This window comes from Pavona decussata, unplaced genomic scaffold (assembly GCF_977016875.1).
Source record: "Pavona decussata unplaced genomic scaffold, jaPavDecu1.1 SCAFFOLD_78, whole genome shotgun sequence".
NCBI lineage: Eukaryota > Metazoa > Cnidaria > Anthozoa > Scleractinia > Agariciidae > Pavona > Pavona decussata.
Genome location: NW_028145496.1, coordinates 2,718,261 through 2,741,845, shown reverse-complemented (window position 1 = coordinate 2,741,845; position 23,585 = coordinate 2,718,261). Strand labels below are relative to the sequence as shown.

General features: G+C 37.8%; 2 protein-coding genes across 2 annotated transcripts in view; both read right to left on the bottom strand.

Moving 5' to 3' along the window:
• The window catches only part of LOC146476342 (putative serine/threonine-protein kinase drkB), a 214,446-nt gene extending 191,375 nt beyond the window's left edge, over positions 1–23,071 (bottom strand). Inside the window, exon 1 of the mRNA XM_085114903.1 lies at positions 22,740–23,071. The gene's annotated coding sequence lies outside the window, so the exon portion shown is untranslated. The remainder of the gene's footprint in view (positions 1–22,739) is intronic.
• LOC146476343 (uncharacterized) lies at positions 1,999–5,239 on the bottom strand. Its single transcript, XM_085114911.1, has 2 exons — positions 3,990–5,239; positions 1,999–2,513 (listed from the first exon to the last, which is right to left on the bottom strand). The coding sequence occupies exons 1-2, from the start codon at positions 5,214–5,216 to the stop codon at positions 2,307–2,309; spliced, it is 1,434 nt and encodes a 477-aa protein (XP_084971037.1). The 5' UTR covers positions 5,217–5,239; the 3' UTR covers positions 1,999–2,306.
• Positions 23,072–23,585: the final 514 nt, after the last annotated feature.

Genomic DNA, 23,585 nt, shown 5'->3' with positions numbered 1-23,585 from the left:
AAAATCCTGATTGGTTACTTTAGTTTTGGAAACAAAACAAAAACCTAAAAAAAAGTTAACATATCTGTAATTGTCATGGCAATTCATTTTGGGGATTTTTTTACCCAGCCATGGATATTAAGTAAACCTCGTAAAGAGAGGTCATACACACAACTTTAATCTTATCATAGCAAAAGCCGATGCTGTGCTTCAGGAAAATGGCCAAGTGTGACCACAGCTGCTGTGGTGCTAAAATGACATTTTCCTTTTACATTATTACATGTACATTCAACTTTATTTTAAAACGCTGGCCACAAACAACTGAAAGCTGGTTTCCATGTGGGGCGTTTACAAATGAACAAAGCACATAGGTACAAATACATATTACACATTTAAATTACATCACACTAGATTACACCATAAACGGAAAGGCTATTCCAATATAATTATGTTACATTACATCACAAAGACTAGTTTTGAGAATAGCGTAGCCCTGCTAATGATAGGAAGGCTTGTCTCAACGCGGAATTCACCGACCGATTTGGCAAGTTGAGCCTCTTCTTTCAAATTGTTTCAGAGCATATCACCACTATTAATACCAAAAACTGCCTTTAAGAAAATTTGTTTTAGACTTTGCAAGTACTAAGTCTATCTTACCGTTCCTGAGTTCGTATTTTTTTCTCACAATCGCTGACTTTCAGGAACAAGTTTCTCAGATAAGGAGCATATTGTTGTTTACTGATTACAATCAGGAATTCCAACTCTTCAAGAACAACAGCAAATGGGTGTCAGAAATCGCATATGAAAATAACACAGCTTTTTTGTAACAATGATTATGCCAATATTAAACTCGTTGTCCACCTAATACAAACATTTAGTGTGACGCTGCTGTGCGCACACCAGTGGATAGAAAAAAGGTGTTGAAGAGTATTTACTGAGTAATGATCAGCCGATCAGAATAAGCTAGAATACTGTTAGTGCTCAAAACGTTAAATCGTTGGAGTAAACAGAAAACAAGCTCTTTAGAATGTTGGAATGAATAAAAATGTTGCCAAATAAAAATTTAAAAGGTCTTGCATCTGTACCCAGTTCATTTCTTTGCTGAGAATATGTTTATTGCCCTTTGTGAAGAGCCAATTGTTATCCCATAAGTATTTGTCATATTGGAGGAACCGTTGACAATGTCCTTGGCTTCACTTTTGCGGTCTAGGAATTCCCGGTAGGACTGAACGCGCTTAGTTTGCGGTCTGGATGAAACGCTTTCTTTCTGTTCTTCTCATTTGTTGTTGTTGTTGTTGTTGCTGATTCTACTAGGTAAATTAGTTTAGTCTGAGTCAGAAACTTTAATTGAATACAACTTGTTTTGAAATGTCCTATCTCTTATATCAGACACACAATTACTTTGAAAAAGACCACTGAGGAATCAAATTCACGGTAACAGAAAGTAAGTACGTAAGTGATAAAAAAGGTAGGAAAGAGAAAAAGTATAAACTAAGTTAGTTAGGTGGCTGGCTAGCTAGCTAACTAGGAAGCAAGCTTGCTAGCAAGGAGGCAAGGAGGAAAGTAAACAATGTAGTTTTAAAAACAAGGTGACAAGAAAAACCTATGTAATTTTTGCGTAGGCCCTAATGAACAGAGAAGAGAAAGTAAAATCGAAAAGAAATAAAATAGAAGATAGAAATACGGTAGGTTCACTGATTATAAAACTCGCAACCAAAAATATCAGAATATTCCTAGAAAAAACTACCTATACGAACTACATAAATTACTAAAATCTGTTCACATACTATTCTAACTAATTTAGTCAATTGTACGCTATCTCAACTTGATTTGAAATGTCTAAATCTAAAACCACTGCAGAATAATGAAAAATACTACAAAATAGAAATACGGCTACTGATTAAAAGAACCAGTACCTTACGTAAACTAAAAACTGCTAACATCTATTTACGAAACATATTTCTCCTAAAAACTATTGGCACGAGCTATTTATATTAACTACTAAAAGCTACCAAACAAGCTATTCCACCTCCATTTTTTCACCTTTGGTCTACCACATTATTTCCAAACACTTTGGCTTCAATTGCCTATAAATGTCCTAAATCTGTATCAGATAAACATTCTGTGACGTACAAGAAAACTACTTGAAAATAATTAAAAATACTTGAGATATCCATGACCTATAAAAATTGCTACCTAAAAGCTACTGTAGTTATATGAATAAGAAATACAAACTACTAAAAACTACGAAATATTTTTTTCTATTAACTATTCACAAATAATTGGAAACAGAGATTAAAGAGACTTACATGCCATTTCATATTTAATTATAATGTTTCAGTAAATTGCTCCAGTTCTTGAATAATCTCTTCCATATTTGGTCTCTGCGCAGGTTCTGTCTTCAGGCACCTCCGTACCAGGCCTCTAGTCACACTGTTCGTCACCATTAAGAGTTGCTCTTCACGCCTTTCAGGGTCTGGCATTTTCCCGATGCACATTTCGCAGAGAAGGACACCGAAGCTGTAAACATCAACCTATAAAAACAAAGAATAACCTTATTATGAGTATTGAACTATTTATACATCTGTCGTCAATTTTTAAAAAAAATTATGACATTTTTACTGCATACTAATGCTACTTGTCATTGAAAGGAAGTAAAAGCGTTGTGCGGTAAAAATCACGAGGCTGTCAAATGCCGCGGGGAAGACTAATACCCAGGGCCTCGGGAAGGACAATGAGGAAAATGTCCCCACTAATGCCCGGGGGAATTGACGCTGATGGAATAGCCCATTTCGGAATAGACACTTCTCCAAAATGGCGGCAACAGACTTGAATGAGTTAAAATTAAACTGAATGCAAAACTGATGCCAGCACTGGAAAGGCTAGGGCACCTTTACTTTAGTAACCTTGCAAAGTTTCAGCATATTAGGTGTTATATCAGCTTAGGAAATGTAAGATGAAATTTGACAAATTTACAGACGTTTGTATGACTGGGGGTATACGTCATACCCCGAGTCATACAAACGTCTGTACATTTTTCATTTTTTAACTTACATTTTCTCAGCTGATATTACACCTGATATGCTGAAACTTTGCAGGGTTACTGACTTGCAGGGTTACTAGACTTAGTGTAATGCTTAATTATATATTATTATTATTATTATTATTACTACAGTAAAAGTGCTTATTCCAGTGCTGGTATACGGTTTTAATTTTTATCTTATGTGAATTTTCGGCCGGCATTTTGAAGAAGAGTCTATTGCTTTGAACCTCATTACGAAAGTGGGCCTAAGTGCAAAGCTTTTGATGTGAAAATTAGTTTTGCTTGCATATGAATGAAAACTGATTTTCATAATAAAAATTACGTACGAAGCCTCGCTTTCATAATGAGCTTCAAAGCAACTGGAAAAAAGGGCCTATTACATGTACCTAATGTGCCGGTCTAAAGGCTTTTAAACATACAACAAAAAAATCTACGAAACTTGAAATCACAAGAACGGCTTCTGTTGCAAAATACAAGAGGCTTTGATTTCTCACTGGGCGGAAAAAACAATAGGCCTTATCACGGTTTTCGACGCCATTTTGACGAGTAGGCAAACACGTCTGAAATAACAGTGTTTGTATGGAAATCCGATGTCAAATAATTTTTATAAAACATCGCTTCTGAAAAATTCATGAATTGGAAACTTTTGGCACTAGGAAAAGGATTTTAAGAAAAAAATTGGAGGGATGTAGCTTTGCCAGAAAGCGTTCAGTCGTGTTTTGAACTTTCCGTACATTTCCCTGTATTTTTTCCCGCGAACAAATTTTAGTAGCAGTTCACGGCTGGTTCGCTATACAGACAAATGTATGGAAAGTTCGAAACAGGACTGGACGCTTTCTGGCACAATCCGCGACCCATCGGACTAAACAAATCTTGGAGCACTGCAACCATTCTCCAACAATCTTCAAGAATCTCAAACAACCACTTAATAGTTCAGTGCATTTTTAACTCAAAAAATTGTACTGACCATGGCTGTCTGACTTGAAGAAAGTGCTTCTGGTGCGCTGTAAATCGGAGCTCCGGGAGCCACGGTCATGGTCTGCTGAATGAAATTAGCAGTGCCATAATCTGAAACTTTAGCTCTCCACTGCTCACCCTGTCGCCATAGCAACACATTAGCACTACTGACATCACGGTGAATAATAGGAGAGGGCCTCTTTTGGTGAAGGTAGTTCAGTGCTCGGGCAACATCTAGAGAAATGACAGTGATTTCTGTTTCAGAGAGTTCACGCTGCTCTAACAACGCTCGTAAACTTCTTTCCATGAGCTCGGTGACAAACAAAGGGCTTCCCTCGTCATTTGTTGCTCCAATGAATTGCAACAAGCAAGGATGGCGGCATCTTGAAGCAATGTTCATTTCTCTCTCAAACAAGCGTCTGTTGTGACGAGACAAAATTAAATCATGAATCTGTTTCACCGCTATACTACAGCCGCAGTATGTTCCCTCTTTAACGCTTCCCCAACTTCCCCTCCCAAGGCACGTGTCTGTCACTTGAATTTCATTGCGAGAAATGACCCAGTCACATGTTTCTTGTTGACGCTGTTGGTTCAATGTTTGCCGAGCTGCTGTAAGACTCACCTCAAGTTCATTCACGTCCTGTTCTTTTGCTCTCAGCTGTCTCTCTAAGGCGAAAACGCGTTGCTGTATGTTAGCCACTTCTTGATCTTTTTCTCTAATTTGCCCTTCACAGTTTGCAAGCCGCTGATCCATCTCTGTCAGTTCTCTTTGTGAGTTTTCTTGTTGTTGTTCTTTTTCTCTCAGCTGCTCATGTAGGCTGGCCTCTCTCAAGTCTCTCTCTTGCAATTGTTCTTGGCAATTTGTCAGCCGCTCCTCCATCGATGCCCGTTCTCTTAGTGAATTTTCTTGTTGTTGTTCTTTTTCTCTCAGCTGCTCATGTAGGCTGGCCTCTCTCAAGTCTCTCTCTTGCAATTGTTCTTGGCAATTTGCCAGCCGCTCCTCCATCTCTGCCCGTTCTCTTTGTGAATTTTCTTGTTGTTGTTCTCTTTCTCTCAGCTGCTCATGTAGGCTTGCCTCTCTCAAGTCTCTCTCTTGCAATTGTTCTTCCCAATTTGTCAGCCGCTCCTCCATCTCTGCCCGTTCTCTTTGTGAATTTTCTTGTTGTTGTTCTTTTTCTCTCAGCTTCTGACGTAAGCTGGCCTCTCTCAAGCCTTGCTCCCTCAGCCGCTGTTCCATCTCTGTCACCTGCCTTTGCTCCTTTGCTCTTAGCTGCTCAAGCAAACTGGCTCTTTCTCGCAACTGTTTTAGGCAATTTCTTAATTCTTTCTGTATGTTGTCTCTTTGTTTTTCTGTCTGTCTTAGCTGTCGGATCAAGTTGGTTTCGCGTTCTTCTTTTTCTCGTAATAGTTCTTGCTGTTTTCCCTCAGCATGCCTTGTTGAGGTTTCTGAGAAATTGAAAAGTATGAACTCATTAGATGTCTATCGCAGTTCAATCAATTTTGAGTGGGGTATTTCCCTCTTTGTTACAAGTTAAAAGTTAAAGTCCAGTTATGGTCACCGCAAAATTGCCAGTATTACCCGGTCTTAAGTTTAAAGAATATTATCTTCGCCTTCTTATAGTATAATCTAAATTGGTTCACAAAAAAAACTACATGGTTAATTTTTAAAAACAAGTCATAAAATTTGGAAGCTTTATTTTTAAACAAAAGTTGGTGAGCTGATAATAATAATAATAATAATAATAATAATAATAATAATAATAATAATAATAAAAAATAGTATATACCACACAAGTGAATAGTGCCTTTTGCGCGCGCTGATTGGCTAGCTCGGAGGTGATTAGCCAAGTACTATTCACCTCCGAGCAACCGAAGAGAAACAAGATGGCTACCCGTTTCGCCCACGGTCACTAAAGAGGGATTTATTTAGATAAACGAGGCAGCTCTTACAAAAAATACAAAAATGGCAACAAAGTTTAGTTTGACGGTATTAAATGGTAAGTTATTTAATCTTTCCAACCTCATATTCTAAGGCGAAAAATGAAACTACAATGCCTTGTTTACGAAACTGCCGAGCACTATAATTACAATGTAGACAATGAAACATCTAATGTTTTGGAGCATGGTTTCAAACTCAAGACGAATTTCACACAACATTTAAAGAAATGACACCTTAGCAACTAAACAAGTGTCTCAAAAAGTTTTAATTGTTCGCAAGAAAGCGAGACGGAACTTTCTACAACAAGAAATCGCTTACCGCACGGCGCGCGAGATTTTAAAATTTCCCACCATTTGTCAGTATACTGTCAAAAATAAAGGAATTTTGGCCCGCTAGTTGTTCAACTTGTGTGGTATATACTAAAACAATTATTCACCTCAGTGTCGGTGAAAATGGTAGATATTTACCTCGCCGCTTCGGTGAATAATTGTTAATAATAATAATAAATGTTATTTAACCAGGGTGACCTCCTCAGCATAAAATGCTGATATCAATATAATAAGGACTCTAAAAAAAAAACGAAAAGAGCCTAAAATGCCTAAATACAACCACTAACTTTAAAATAGAAATGCCAAACCATCAGACGCTTACAGTCTTAAGAATTTTACATGAGAATACAACAAAACAATCAATATTGGGGGCTTTTGAATACTGAGAGGAATAAGCAGAAAATAGAAAGAAAGAAAAAATCCTTGTACTTGTCTCCTAACCCGACAGGATGAGCCAAGAACAACTAGGTGACAACATAGATTTCTTTTTTTTTGAAATAAACAAGAACACCTTGCTGGGCCTTAAACGTACTAGTACTTGGATAAAAAGAGATAATGGACATTCTAATATTTGTATTTAAATGAGGATTTTTCCTTATCTAATACGAGGAAATAACATGTTGAATTACCCCTGTAAATCGTGAAGGCTCTTTTCATTCTTGTCGCATTCTATTGATGAAACTTTGTCGCGCTCAACTAAATTAAAATTTCCTATCAGGAGTCGCAACTTAGACATTCCGATTACTAGTACCACTGAGCTACAGGAGACTTGTGGGAGCTAAGGCCATTAAACTAGGTTCATGGGACAAACATCCTGCATACTGCTAGGATTGGAATGTCAATGTGTTGCATATGCGCAATGGAAACAATGCGATGGAATCTGTTAAGCCAGATATGCGAGGAGCACTCAGATTTGTTTTTTCGAGTATACCTATGTCATATACTGATTTATACATCATTCTCATTTATTCACCAGGCTTAACATATTCTTATTCTAACTAGTTAGCATTTACATATGAAAAACAGTGAGGTTTGTATCAAAACAAGAACACCCTCAGCCTCGCTTCCAATCCAAGGTCAGGGGCCCGTTTCTCGAAAGACCCGGTAACTTACCGGGCCCGGTAAGTGGCCCGTTAAGTCCCCGATAAGTTTACGGGTGTTTCTCGAAACTCCCGTTATTTACGATCCCGGTAAATTTCCCGGTAATTTACGGGAGGTCATGACCTCCCGTAAAGTGCCCGTAAAGTTTACGGGAAGCAATATTTTGTTGCAAGAAAACAAGATGGCCGCCGGAGGCGGTCATTTTTGTCCCGGTTTGTCGGTCGCGTACTTACCAAGAGCGATTGATTTTAGACAAAATAGAAGAAAGAGAAATAATAGAAAGATACTGGTTATCCAGGGAAGTAATAAATTCGCTTTTTGACGAGTTTACTGGAGGAAACCTTTCGAGAGATACCATACAGTACGAGAGGCTGTCCGCTGTCCGCGAAAACACAGGTAAATATTTTGCAATTTTAGAACTAGAACAAACTCCTAATCCAGTTGGTTTCAGTCGGTAAAAACCAGAGCTACTGTAATTTGCTCAGTGGGTTTCGAATTTCGGTTATCCCGGGAGGACTTGCAATTTTGCGCCGTAAAGCATATACTTGCCCGTGCGTGGCCCTTAGATTGGTTTTGCTTGAGATCTAAGATGGCTTTTTTTACGTAGAAACTGCTTCCGATCGTCCGAAAAAGTACAGTATGAGAATTACCGAATTAGCGAAAATGGGGGGGGGGGGGGGGGGGGGAGGGATAACTAACGTGTTTTGAAATGGAAAGATGAATATAACAAAAATGAAATCCGGCTGAACTGAAACTAAACCCACTCAGTACTGTAAATAAACACTTCATAAATTCGGGGAAAAAAAAAAAACGAAAGTGATGGAGGTGTCATTTTCAACTACAAATACAGGAATTTGTGTTACTGACCTAGTGTAACATAGGAGTTCACAGGACAAACAAACAAACAAACAAACAATAAAATAACTGGGGGCAAGGGTAGGGTAGGGTGGGGGGGGGGGGGGGGAGTAAATAAAAAACATATGAAAATATTCTTTGGGCCATGGAAAGCAGACATACAACTGAACTGCCCAAATAATGTATTGAATGAATGAATGAATGAGCAGCCACAACTGCAACTGAACAGGCAGACATAAGCATGCCAAACCGAGTGGCAGCATGGTACAGACAAGAACAGCTGCACGAGAGATTCTCGGGCATGAGGCCCACTCTTAGACATAACCAAACGGACAGCTGAACATGCACTAACACCATCCATCAGATGGAAAAGCAAACAAACAGAAACGACAGTCCCTCAGTAATTTAAAGAATGACTGAACAGCCACAGTTGTGACTGAACAACAGATAGACAATAGAGTTAAACCACCATGAATAAGTACCAAGACAGCTGGAGGTATGGCATGAATGGGAACAGCGGCATAAAAGGATAGCCTCCAGAGTATATGTTGATCGAGAATTCTTATGCTGTGGGATTGCTAGATTGAATTATTAATTTCTTTATATAAAATTACATTTTCATTTGAAATTTGGTGGAGTTGTTTTTTGGAAACCATTAGCAATTACATGTAATTGGCATCAATTGGATTTATTTGTAGTTTTTCAAGGAATAATTTGAATTTTTTTGGAATAGAACCTTGAATAATTTTTTTAATTTGAATTATTGAATAAAAACTTTTGTGAACAATAACTTGAATAATTTTTTTAAATTGTTATTGAATAATTATTTTTCAAGATAATTTTTATTGAAAGTTCTTTTTCATCCACAGGGGTTCAACTGACAGAAGAGGGCTAACTGAGAACATCAGGAGCAGGGGAACAACTGATGGAAGAAGACTGAGTGTGAACAACTTAATTGAATTTTAATGAAAATTTTAATTAAGAAAAATGTACATACATGAGTAATCGGGAGAATTAAATGAGCTTGAAAACTGCACTGGCAGTGCCCCCACTCATTAATCATTAAAAACAAATCCTTTACATGTGATAATTAAACTCAATTTTACTAAATGATTACATAAGGTTAGACATACTTGTATATATTGGAACTGTTAATTCTTTTAAAGTATTTCAATACTTTCTTTTCCTTGTAATATAGGACTTCATGAAAGTGAAACTGACATTTTTTGCTAGTGAAACAACATGAGAATGTAAAAAGTTAAGTAGCCACCTTGAAATGACCAAGTAACAACATTTTTGGCATACGAACAGTCTGGTTCCTGTGTCAGAAAATTATATGGTTCCATGCTCACTTTGTAATTTGAGGGCTCAAATCTGCCAAACAATTAGCTTCTGACTTAAGCCATTAACCAAAACATAATTTAAGTCTCATATTCTTCCCACCCCCAGGGAGGGTACTCAGTTATATTTGTTGCTGAGCCATGAAGGCTTTTGTGGGTTTGAAGTCAGGGATTTTCATTTGGGCTTTTGGGTGGCTTAGGTTTAATTTTTTTTGGCAGATTTATTTGGTTAGAAAAAATTTTGGTGGGGAATTTTTGATGTTGATAACAAATGAAACCTAGCACTCTTGAGTAAATATGAAGCAATTATTGTATCAATTTTAAATAGAAGAAAGACCTTCGCAGTTATTTATGCAACTTTCTTCTATTTAATCTTTCATCCGCAGTTCAAATATATGTTTCATACATTCACATTGATGAATCTATTTCATTTACAAGTTCAAATGACAAGCAGAAAAAAAGGAATTACAAAAAAATCTGATAGCCTGCATGAATAATTATTAATAGTGTCAGTTCAGGATGACGTGTGAAAAGTTTGATGTAAAAGATATCCAGCAAGGATATAATCTGTTATATAACCTGGTTATCAGATTCCAGTGGGATAGTATACATTAGTATTGTTGTAAAGTTATATTTTGGAGTTATATGGCCCCAATATTCAACACTGATCAAAGTCACAGGTCCATTGAACATGCAGCTTAATTACCTGTTCTAATGCAGATATAGATGTCTATAATGTTCAAAGGTACAAGCAATAAATTATAATATTTTTTGCAAAAAGGTTGATACGCTCTCAGCTTTTCTCCCATTTGCTGCAAATAATGCACTCTAAAAGGGCAATGAACAATGTAATACACTCTCAAACCCCCCCCCTCCCCTCCCCCTTTCAGTGTTGAGGTTTGCTGGGTTGAATGTCATTGCACATTTCATTCAACATAGAGATTTAAGAAACAGGCAATACAATGGTGAGTGTCTAAAATGTACCCATTAATAGAAAGTGTATTAAATTTTTTCAATAATTTCTTTTGTAGAGCTGGTCCTTGGAGGTACGCGAAGAGTTCAGTATTTACCTAAAATTGTTTTGCTTAGAATTCAATGAATGATACTTTCTAATCTCCACATGTTCAGTACCTCCTGGGAGCTATTAAAAAGATGCTGCTTGTGGTTGGCTGCTAAGAAGCTGATCAATGATAATGATGATGATGATGATGATGATATATTCTGACCAATATCCTAATAGCTATGTATAAGTAGCATTATGGAAAGGGTTCCAAAATGCTATAGGGTTCCTTAGTTCTGCCAACTCAATGTCATTAACTCACTAAACGTTTTTTTCGGCCTACAGATTCTGAAAAACTTGCAGCTAAAATTTATTATTATTATTATTACTATTTTTATGTCGCATCTACTCCTTAAGGGCATAAGCTAATTATATAAAATATATTGGAGACACTCAGTGGATAGGCTACATTGTATACTTAATTCTGGAACAGTAGAAATTAAACTTAAGTTGAATTGATGCTGTGTATATAACATTGAGAAAAGTACCTATTATCTAATTTAGCCGCTTGAATACATTAGCTTTTGTTCAGTTTTTTTTATTAATAGACACTAATAATTAAAAATAAATATTTACACAGAATGTACTGGTGATTAGATTATTTTGAAAATATTCAATTGTATGGTTAGAATATATTATCTCCAGCTGAGCTTGAGCAAGTGTCTAAATTGGTGGCCTTTTCCTTGTTTGGCCCAGTTAGTGTTGTGCCTGTCCAGTTTTTTAATCCTAAAAGGTTGAATCATATCAATAAATTATTAGCACTATTAGAAGTGTTGTTGTCCTACACATCATTTCAGTGATCATCACTAAAGGTCATGACTGTAATCCAATACAGTAGGTTAATCTTGGCAAAAAAAAAAAAAAAAAGGTTAATCTTGGCTGGCCAGAAGTATGGCAAAACAGTCATAAACTGGCCACAATAATGCTCCCACTGATATTTGCTATCACTAGCATCCTCCTTTCCCCCCCCCCCCCCCCCCCCCCCCCCCAGATAATGCATGACTGGTTTTGGAATGATTTTGATTTTTGAACAAAAAATCACATTGTATTTTCATGTGAGCAATTTGGCGGCCAAGTGTTTTTCAAGTGCAAATATATTACCTCAATAGTAACAGCAGCAGTGCAGTTGTTACCAGCTGCCAGACTGACTTCCTGTATCAAGTTATAATAAGATAACAACTTCATCATACTTGTAACGTTATTATGATCAAAGTTGAATATACCATTAATCTCAATCTAGACATGACAACCACTCATAAATTTCACAGTAGGGTTCAGGCACAGGAACAGAGGCTTCTTTTTTAGCGATTGAGAAAATGAGCAGGTATTAGTCATAGGACTATAGCAATCCAATAAAATTCCACTACGTAGAGTAAAATCACTAAGTATTGCTTCATACCTAGTATATGTAATCCAGAACTGGAATTGGCTCATGCCATTATCATTCAGGCATCAGAGCATTTGCAGTCCAAGTATTCGCATTTTCAAGTTATCATTATGAGCTTTCCCACCCACCCACTTCCATGGCAGTTATGATTTTTGTTGTAATTTATATGCATGATTTTGCTATTTCGTTTCTGATTTATGTAATGTATTTGTAATCTTCTTGTACAGGTTTTTGATGGGCCTCTAGTTATCGTAGTTTATTTCTAAGAGTGTAACTAGAATTAGTCATCTCCGGTTTGATGTATGTGTAGGATTTCAATAAACTGACTAACCAAGGACCGAAAGTACAATATTTGATTTATAAACAATAAAAGGGATGGCTATGGTTATCTGCATGTACATACCTTTAAACACCACCAAACGTTTGTAACTTGCACAACCACGAACTGACCATCATAAAGAAAAGCAGATCGGAATCCAGCAGATCAATACACCTACGTCCCACACAGGTGCGTTCTAAAATAATGTAAACATGTCATCTCCAATTCGCATATCCATGTGAAGTATCATCATATAAAAAATACTTCACGGACGATAAAGACGATGACGAAAAGCAAAACTGTCGAATCGAGCTACCAAAGGCAACCGATCATCTCTTGCAAAAATTACATGATAATGTAAAATAATGATCTCTTTTGGTTGCTCTCCTTTGACACAACGAAAAACTCTCAAAGTTAAACTTAGCGCGTATTGTAACGTCCTTCAATAATCATGAATACAGTCCTGTCGTGCTTTTCCATCGGCAGCGAAATCGAATGAATCGAGATTGAATCGAATGAACTACGCATAGTCCCAAGCCGTTCTCCTTCTTTTGCAAACGAGCGTGGAGCGCGCGCAAGAGCCTGGTAACGGTCATCTATTTTACCGGGCCCGGAAATTACCGGGAAAGTTTACGGGTGCTTCGAGAAACGCATTATCGGGCCCGGTAAAGTTTCCCGATAACGGCCCCGATAAGTTAACGGGCCCGGAAATTACCGGGAGTTTCGAGAAACGGCCCCAGGTCACTAAGCACACAACTGTAAAATGGCCTACTGAAGATACACCACACAGCCAGCAATCACTTCTGATTCATCAGCTAAGGGACTGTCTTGACTTTCTTCGATGGCCGCTATTTTGCTTAGATTATGCAGTGCCCAAAAGCGTGCTGGTCATATTTAAAACTAACTTGCCGCGCAGAGTCAACTCACACGAGGGGGATGTGTCTTTGCTCCCACTCTACAGGCGTTCAGATGGCCGCCCTTCCTGCAGTTACATCCTTGCAGGCTCCTGGCCACCTATAGACTATAAAGGCTGTTCCCTGTTCCTGTGTATACACCTGAATTTAAGCTATCTAGGATTATTACTTTAAGACTTAAGACAGGTCCCGCCGCATTTTCTTGTGTGTGAGATCGATGCGATTTTGTCTCTGCTATATGTCCTTGCTACAAGTCCCTCCTTGGCGTCAATAAGTGTGCAAAGCACACGATTTTGTCGTTGCTACTTGTCACGGTGACATGTCCTTGTCCCCTCGTGTTCGGGCAACTTAAATTTCTAACAATAGTTACAGGAAACAAAGAGGCGGTCACATTAACAAAATAATTTACTATAGTTACCATTGTCTTAATCCAAGACTAACTATAGTTAAGGGGTAGATGCGACCGCAACCAATTTTATTGCAATTGCTGTCACAGAAATTAACAAGTTGTCCCGGACAGCTTTGTGCTCCAATTTCTGTCAAAATTGTTACGAACAAATCCATTGTTATCTTTTCCGCAGTTGCGATATCGATCTGGGCCCAACTGAGTAAATGTGATAAAGGAGAAATTGTTTCTAAGCTCTTAAATACAGTACTTCGAGCAACTGATGTTTCTTTGTATAACAGAGAAAAAGGCACTAACAAAGTTTGTATTTCTCTGACGTGGCACGTGACGATGCACTTCTGTTTGTAGCCATAAGGTCGCACAGGACCCTTGCTCTCCATACAATGTATGTATGTATTTATTTGAAAGAGTAATTGAACAAATGTTGACGACTGATTCCGGCAATACACGAAAAATTCATGACAATATTTTTGCCGCTTCAAACAATTTATTCAATGCATTCTGTTACGGCGTGTTAAGAGCGACTCTCTATAGGGACCGAGTGAGATTGAAAAATGCGGCACAAGGTCGGAAAAATGGACCCCTTGGCATTTCGTCCAGAGATAACCTATGGTATGCTAAGAATCGTGATATAAGTTTTAGGTTCTAGAGTTTTTACATTTTTGAGAAAATTACGAAAAACCGTCGACAAACGGTGAAGCCGAAAAATCACAGGAATGAGGTCAAATTTCATGATCAGATAGTCGAACTCGCGTGAAAGGCGCATAGCAAATTATGGTTTTCCTTAGTTTATAATTTTATTTAGGAGGTATTGCTAAGCTGCTTTGATGATATTTTAGACTTACAATTGTAATTCCGAATTCCTGGAGAGCAAGCGAAGAGAACCCAAATTTGTAGACTTTGAAAATCAAAAAATTCCATACCGTTTCAAATATCTCAAAACATACTCGGTATTATGTAGAATTCTTTCAAAATTCAATCCTAGCAAGTAAAAGAGCTGTTTGTGAACGTGATATAATTTTTTTCTTGGCAAAAGTTATTTGTGAGGCGAGCGGCCCCATGCAAGTTGACCCAATTTGACCTTTCGAAGAGATCTAACCAGGAAATGTAAACAATTCTACTATCCTTAGCTCGCTTTCTGAGCAAACCATTGTAAAACCCTGCCATTTCCCATTAAAACTACCCAGTTAACCTGAGATAATACTTCGGTTACAGCTTACCTTCCAAATGGGTGTTTGAAGGCAAATAATTTTGATGTTTTTCGCTAATTTTCCGTGTCTTGCTGCCGTGCTTAGCCTCCGGCCTTTTCATCACTACGGCATTTTCTAAGCGTCACCTTTTTCTGGCTTGTCTAATATTTTTGCAGGACCTGGATCCATGTCTTGCATATAACGCATCCTCTGAGTATCTACTGAGTTTTGTATTGAATATTTCTAATGAAAAGAGGCAAGAAAGTGAAGGAACTAATTGAACTGAAAAACAGAGGCAGATCAATGTCACGCAATGTTTTCATCCAAGTGATCACGTGCCGCAAATACATCCGCGAGGATATTTTTGTCTTGCTCTTGCTCATTTCTTCATTTCTTCCTTACTAGCATACAATGTTTTCCTTTTGATTTTTGTAACTTTTTTATTTGTAACCACAAGCCTATTTCGAAGGAGAGTTCTTTGTATGCAATACTTTGAATCGGTGTATATACACGCAACACATTTACTCTTCCCATTTATTTCTAGTGACTGTGCAACAAACTAGAAATCCTATCTAGTTTTAGCTCCAAAAGTCAAATGCCTGGGAAGGTCCATTGCTAATGATTTCCTAAAGCAGAAGAAAGGGAATAGTAATATATATCTGAAAAAGGGCTAGGTACTGGCCGCAAAGCGAGTTTTTGTAATTTGTATTAATTGTACTTACCAATTTGCCTATGGCAGGTGTACACGCCAATGGGTCCCCTTCGTGGCGCATCTAACTTTTTAGGAGTTATATGTTCAATAAGATACCTTTTGATGCAGAAGTAGATGCACGCTTTTATATGATTCTCCAAAACTATCCCTTTGGAAACTGAAAATGATTTGCTTTTGGGTTCGCACAAGACATGTTTCTTTTCGCACGAGCAAAGAGCACGTAAAACTGTTTTGAGAGTTGCCATCGAGAGAGATCTTTTTTTAAGTTTAAAACCGATAATTACCAAACACAAATAGATCTGTGGCAAACGGTTTGTTTACCTCTACAAAAAGATTCTAAATATAGAATTCTCACGGCGTTCGAGCTGTGATCTTCGATCGCTCGCCCGATAAGCGAAGCTAGCACGTGCGAGGCTCCTTACTAAAGGCTGGTTTCCATATAGGCTGGTTTCCATATGATCGCGGATCGCAGATCGCAGATCGCGGATCGCAATAAGGTCTGCGATCGTCTGCGATCACGATCGCAGGGTCGCAGACGATCGCAGACTTTATTGCGATCCGCGATCTGCGATCCGCGATCATATGGAAACCAGCCTTAAGCGGACAAACTCCACTGGATTAAAATCTTTGCAACTTTACAAAGATATGTACAGGAAAATGAGTTTAGGTCTTTTTAAGTGTATTGTATAACCTTGAGCGCTCACTTTGTCAAAAAAAAAATTGAAATCAAACATTATTTACAAATTCGGCATTCCGAGTAATTAGGACGCACGTGTTTACTTTTGCCGAAATTGAGTCATTTGCTCTGCGTCATTGGAAGATGGAGAGAAATTGCTCGTTTCAGCGGCTAGTTGGTGGCCAAAGCGGTCAAAAGCAAATGACTCAATTTCGGCAGAAGTAAACACATGCGTCCTAATTACTGTTGCCGAATTGTAAATAATGTTTGATTTCAAAGTGTTTTTTTTTTTTGACAATGAGCGCTCAAGGTTATACAATGCACTTCAAAAGACCTAAACTCATTTTCCTGCACATTTCTTTGTAAGTTGTAAAGATTTTAATCTAGTGGAGTTTGTCCGCGTAATAAGGTTTGCCGAAATTAAGAAAAAGTTAGGAGCCTCGCACGTGCTACGTAGCTTCGCTTATCGGGTGAACGATCAATAAGTGAGAATTCTATATTTAGAACCTTTTTAATACAGGTAAACAAACCGTTTGCCACAGATCTCTCTCGATGGCAACTCTCAAAACAGTTTTACGTGTTCTTTACTCGTGCAAAAAGAAACATGTCTTGTACGTGCGAACCCAAAAGCAAATCATTTTCAGTTTCCAAAGGGATAGTTTTCGAGAATCATATAAAAGCGTGCGTCTACTTCTGCATCAAAAGGCACCTTTATAGGCTGTCAACCTCACACGTCTACAAATATGGAGAATATGACTTCTCCGGACAGCAATAACAAAGAGCCTTGGAGAGGCGTCCCATCCAGGCCAAAGTCACGGGTTCAGTGGGCAGTGGGGGGGGGGGCATTAAACACTAACAGAAACAACGCTAAACATTTTACATAATCTTGTCAGCAAATTCGAGTCTACGACAAATAGCAAACTTCGTCAATTATCCGGGAGATTACAGACATAAATCTGGAGACCAGAAGATACGGCTCAAAATCTGGAGATTACAGACATAAATCTGGAGACCGGGAGATAAGGTTCAAAATCTGGAGACTCCCGGATTATCCCGGAGAGTTGACAGCCCTGCCTTTATGAAATAAATGTGATGCGGTATATTTCCAGCCTGGTGAATGAATGAGAATGATGAATTATTCTAGAAAGTGACACAGGCATACTCGGAAATAAGAAATCCGAGTGCTCCTATCAGGAGTCGAACCTAAGACCTTCCGATTAGTAGTTCGGATGCTGCACCACTGAGCTACAGGAGACTCGTGGGAGCTAAGGCCATTAAACTAGGTTCACGGGAAAAACATCCTGCATACTGCTAGGATTTGAATGTCGAACAGGTTGTATATGAAATAAATGTGATGGTATATTTCCAGCCTGGTGAATGAATGAGAATGATAAATTATTCTAGAAAGTGACACAGGCATACTCGGAAAAAAGAAATCCGAGGAGCACTCGGATTTCTTTTTTGCCAGTGTGCCTGCGTCACTTTCTAGAATAATTTATCATTCTCAAAACGTATATTGTCGAACATAATCCTAAAAAAGTTAGATACGCCACGAAGGGGACCTATTTGCGTATTCACCTGCCATGGACAAATCGGTAAATACAATTAATACATATTACAAAAACTCGCTTTGCGGCCAGTAACTAGCCCTTTTTCAGATATATATTACTATTCCCTTTCTTCTGCTTTAGGAAATCATTAGCAATGGACCTTCCCAGGCATTTGACTTTTGGAGCTAAAACTAGATAGGATTTCTAGTTTGTTGCACAGTCACTAGAAATAAATGGGAAAAATAAATGTGTTGCGTGTATATACACCGATTCAAAGTATTGCATACAAAGAACTCTCCTTCGAAATAGGCTTGTGGTTACAAATAAAAAAGTTACAAAAATCAAAAGGAAAACATTGTATGCTAGTAAGGAAGAAAATGAAGAAATGAGCAAGAGCAAGACAAAAATATCCACGCGGATGTATTTGCGGCACGCCGGATCACTTGGATGTAAAGATTGCGTGACATCGATCTGCCTCTGTTCTTCAGTTCAATTAGTTCCTTCACTTTCTTGCCTCTTTTCATTAGAAATATTCAATACAAAACTCAGTAGATACCCAGAGGATGCTTTATATGCAAGACATGGATCCAGGTCCTACAAAAATATTAGACAAGCCAGAAAGAGGAGACGCTTAGAAAATGCCGTAGTGATGAAAAGGCCGGTGGCTAAGCACGGCAGCAAGACACGGGAAAATTAGCAAAAAACATCAAAATTATTTGCCTTCACACACCCATTTGGAAGGTAAGCTGTAACCGAAGTATTATCTCAGGTTAACTGGGTAGTTTTAATGGGAAATGGCAGGGTTTTACAATGGTTTGCTCAGAAAGCGAGCTAAGGATAGTAGAATTGTTTACATTTCCTGGTTAAACGAGATCTCTTCGAAAGGTCAAATTGGGTCAACTTGCATGGGGCCGCTCGCCTCACAAATAACTTTTGCCAAGAAAAAAATTATATCACGTTCACAAACAGCTCTTTTACTTGCTAGGATTGAATTTTGAAAGAATTCTACATAATACCGAGTATGTTTTGAGATATTTGAAAACGGTATGGAATTTTTGATTTTCAAAGTCTACAAATTTGGGTTCTCTTCGCTTGCTCTCCAGTAATTCGGAATTACAATTGTAAGTCTAAAATATCATCAAAGCAGCTTAGCAATACCTCCTAAATAAAATTATAAACTAAGGAAAACCATAATTTGCTATGCGCCTTCACGCGAGTTCGATTATCTGATCATGAAATTTGACCTCATTCCTGTGATTTTTCGGCTTCACCGGTTGTCGACGGTTTTTCGTAATTTTCTCAAAAATGTAAAAACTCTAGAACCTAAAACTTATATCACGATTCTTAGCATACCATAGGTTATCTCTGGACGAAATATCAAGGGGTCCATTTTTTCGACCTTGTGCCGCCCCTCACGCGGTGGTTAGGGAAAGTTGCTCTTAAAGAGCGAAAAGTCAAATACGTTTCTTGTACGAGCCTGCCAGGCAGGAAAAACAAACCAAACATTTTTTGCCAGCTAGAACCAGCGTCTTCATAAAAATACCCAGCAAGACAAATATTAAGAAAAGTTTCAGCCAGGTAACCGTCTAATATATTAATTTCCCAGCCAGCTCTATTACAGCATGCAGAGCGGATTTTTAGTCGAGCGGCCCCATCAGGTACTCCTGTAATGAAATTTTGACGTCCAAATTAAGAACTCCTTGTGTATTATCTCAGAAACTTATAAAATTTACGTTTGAAAGTTTGTTTCATACGGTATTTTTTGACGGGTAATTAATCTTTTTTTCTCTTTGACAGTAATTCCATTGCTTCTGCTTGAAACAGGAAAAGGTGAGGACGTGCAATGCATTGTTACAAATTATCATAATTACATTCACAGCTTCCGAAGAAGCATAATGTTGACTCGTATGACCGTCGGAGACGGAAAATCAGCATATTTCCGCTCTAAGTTTTGGTCGCGGATACAAAATTTTAGGACATGATACATGAGGGAGGCAAACTTAGATGATTGTTTGTTTCATACATACTGATAGTAGCGTATTTATTAGTTATTGTGACTTGGTCACACGCGTTTTTGCGCTTGACGCAGGTTACATGTATTTGCTTTGGGTTCTGATTTGTTCATTGTGTTGTATTGGGTCTGTTGTAATTGGTTAGAGTAATTACTTATGTTCTAGTAGCTATATAGCTGAAAACATCACGGCAATGCACGATGCGCCAGCAAAATGACAACCATGATGTAATTACATTATCTACCAACATCCCCAGAAATTTTCAGCGCAATCGTGATTGATTCGGGAGTAAACACTTAACACAGAAGGTTGGCTTCTGAATTTATTCATAGGCAAGGGTCCTGCGTGACCTTAGGCAAATTTGTTTTCTTCTAAAGCTTCAAATCCCTACGGTTTGAAGGTCAATTTCGCTCAAACTTAATGGGGATATTGGCAGACAATGAAATTACACTGTGATGGTCATTTTACAGGCGGGATCGCGCTTTGTTGTGACATTTTGAGCTTCTAAAGTTAGAATAGCTACAAAGTAGTTTGTGTGCAAGCACTAAGCTTGAGAAGCGTCCTTAGTTACAGAATTCTTTTACCTAATGGTAAATCATAATATCTTTTGTGATGTGAAGGTAGCAGATTTTGCAATTTCAAGACTCATCAAAAGTTATTGGCTACTAAAGGAGTAAAACTGTGGAATTTAGACTTTGAAACGTTTCATCCTTTTTTAATTGTTTTTTTTTTCCACAATTAGAGCACGATGCATTACTCAAAGTGTATCCCCTCCCCCCCCCCCCCCCCCCCCCCCGTGTATCATTGTTCTATCAGTATTCTATATCCGCGACGAAAGCTTGGACACAATATTGCAGCTTTTTCTGTCTGCAAAAATTGTATAAGTCAATCAGTAATGTTTTCAAAATCGTGCCCATTGAGTCAAAGCTGTGAATATAGTTATGATAATACGCTATAATTTGTTGTGCATTAACGTCCTGTAATTGCAGTTCAGGGAAAAAGAGATTTTTATTCTGAATTGCTTGTCAAAAATCAGCCGGTTTTGAAACAACGAGCTCTTAAACGTAAATAAATACAGCCATGCATAATGAGAGCAGGGATCCTGCGCGACCCTAACGAGTCAAAACTATTTTTTATAAATGAATTTTAAAGGGTAGTTTACCTGATGAGCAAGCACCATAACTTAATGACTTTTCTAGAGGTTTATCCTTACGGATTTGTTCCTCAACATTCTCAACTCCCTCAGATGTCCTTGCACTTCTGGCAATGTTCTCATCAAAGTTTTCCTCTGATATAACAGCTTCAATGGGTACAAAGAGTGCACAATCTTTTCTACAAACAAAAAGTTGTTTACCGTGAAGCTTGCCAGTGCCACGTCCATCCGTTGTGTCCTGTTTAACAAATACACGTAAAAACACAATGTAAGCCTACACTATACTGCACATATATTAAGACATGGCTCGCAACTTTATTTGACTCTTTGGAAGGGGGTAGGTAGAACTGATCTAACACAGACACTGAAGGTGTCCACAAACTGCAGAAATTGGCCTGTTTCTAAAATTCCAAAATAAACTGGTCAACTTTCAGACAGAAGCACAGCAAGTCTTGGGCTCACGCTTCTTTAAAGAGGATTCAAACTTTTCCTATAAAGTACAGCTCAAAAGTAAGTTACCATTTGCATGAGATTCACTGAAGCGAAAATTATGGCATAATTTACGAGCGATTTATTCTCAGATCTCGTGAATCCTTCTCACGGTAGGCACGGCTTTCTGCAATAAGCCAACATGGACATCAACATGCAAATTAGCTCAAATTATCAAGTTATCTCCATAAATGAACTGAGCTCCATCAACTACGGTTCCATCTCAACTTTATCTTTGCCAAATTCATTGGGATTCTACAGCTAGGTATTGGTATTTTAAACCTTTTTCTGTCATTGCTATTACTAACAGTAATCAACTATAGGGGTGCATTCAACCCCTTGCATTATGCAAATTAACAAATGGTGAACCCCCTTCCAATTCAATTTGACATAATTCATTTTAAGCTTTGTTGTAATATTATTTTTATGCAGGTTTCTTTATTGGTGCTGAGTATTGCTTGTATGCAAAAATGTATACAAAAGTTAACACGCAGAGAAAAATCTAAATTTTGAGTTTTACGGAGATTTATTTTCCGCTTTCCCTCTGAAGCTCCAAGTTTACATCGGTTAACAATAACACGCGACCTGCCGCCTTCATAAGAGTCTGATAAAGTTGCGTTTCGGTGGACGTCAATCAAAGAAAAACCAGCAAAATTATTTTGAATTCTGACAAGAATTCAAGGCAACCCGGCAAGAAACTCAGTGAGAATTTTACCCACTAAGAGTTAGAAAAGCTTCATTAAAATTGATTTCCGAGTTGTAGCGGTAGGCATGTTAAGATAGAACCTGCAACATGAGCTGGTCCCGAACAGAAAAATAACACTGGTCCCCTAATTGACGAGGCTTCAGCGTAGGGCTCGGTTGAAGCGGTGTCTACAAAGACGACAATTGTTAGTTACATATAATATTGTCTTTTAAAAACTACTGCATGTACATGTAGAAAGAGAACAGATTCCTAAATTAAAGGAAAAGATATAACATGATGAATTTGTAACACTTGGGGAAGGGAGAAGGGAGAGACATACATGGAGAGGCATGCTTGAATGACATTGCCAAGCAGGACGTCACATGTGGTTATTTTTTACCAATAACAACAGACAAAGCTATTAAAACACAATGCTGCCGCAGCAATACAATAAATACAAAATATTTTAATTTTACTAATCAACTTACCAGTTGCAAGAAAACAATTTTCCCATTACGATTTTTATCTTGGTCAGTGTAACTTATAGTTCCCCTTACGGGGTAATAAAATTATTGCTTCTGATAATGTCATGTAGGCTTTATTATTTTAGTGCTCTACATTTGTTTAAATCTTATTTACTCACCAGTTCTAAGCCAACAATTGACTGCGATTTTCCATTCCGATGTCTAACCTTCCCTATAAAACGAACACGTCCTCTTACGGGGCGATCGTTTTCTAAGAGTGTCACAACTCTTTGATCATTTTTAAGCAGCTTCTTCGTATCACCCTGAGAACAAGTTTCTTCATTCTTCCCTTTCCAGGATGATGGCAAAACAGTTTCCGTTAGTCTTGATGCAATATTACTCTGACAACTTTCTCTTTTTTTAGAAGATTCAGAGTTGGAAACGTTTCGTGGTGTCAGTTTATAAGGTCGCTTGTTTTTAAAAGTTCCACCTGATATCCCTAGGATTGGATTTTCCTAAGAAAAAAAGAGAGAGAGAGAGAGGGAGACATGGAAAACTTAATTTACCTTTATATTTCCTTAATAAAGTACATTGTACCTTAGACTTTGTAGATTGATTGGCTGATGAACTGACTGTCTAACTCGTAAAAAAAACACATTTATATTAATTCCTACAGAATAAATAAATTTAAATACTGGCACACATTGTATTTAAAATATTGTGTACTCTCTGGAAGGTTAATATCCAGACAGCATGGTGAAATGTTTTGAGTGAATTGTGAGATGTTTTGTTTTAAAAAAATCATGACAGCTCAGTTTTTTAATCTTCTTGCGTTGACTGATTGATTTTGTTTCTTCCAAGACATACATGGATGTGTGCCCCGGTTCTACATGGAGTAAATTGAATTGATAGCTACAGTATGTCCTTAAAAAGTAAAATAAAATAAAAACAAGAAAAATTAAAATCCTAAGCCTGTTGGGGAGAAATTGCAGGATAAAGCTCTAAACCAAAAAGCGTAATTTTTC

What these genes read in the sequence shown, in the direction of transcription:
- LOC146476343 (XM_085114911.1), bottom strand. Translation starts at nt 5,216, where the DNA reads ATGGAACAGCGGCTGAGGGAGCAAGGCTTGAGAGAGGCCAGCTTACGT. An exon ending in CTTCAAGTCAGACAGCCATG is followed by an intron (nt 2,514 to 3,989) that starts GTCAGTACAATT and finishes TTGTTTTTATAG; the next exon opens with GTTGATGTTTACAGCTTCGG.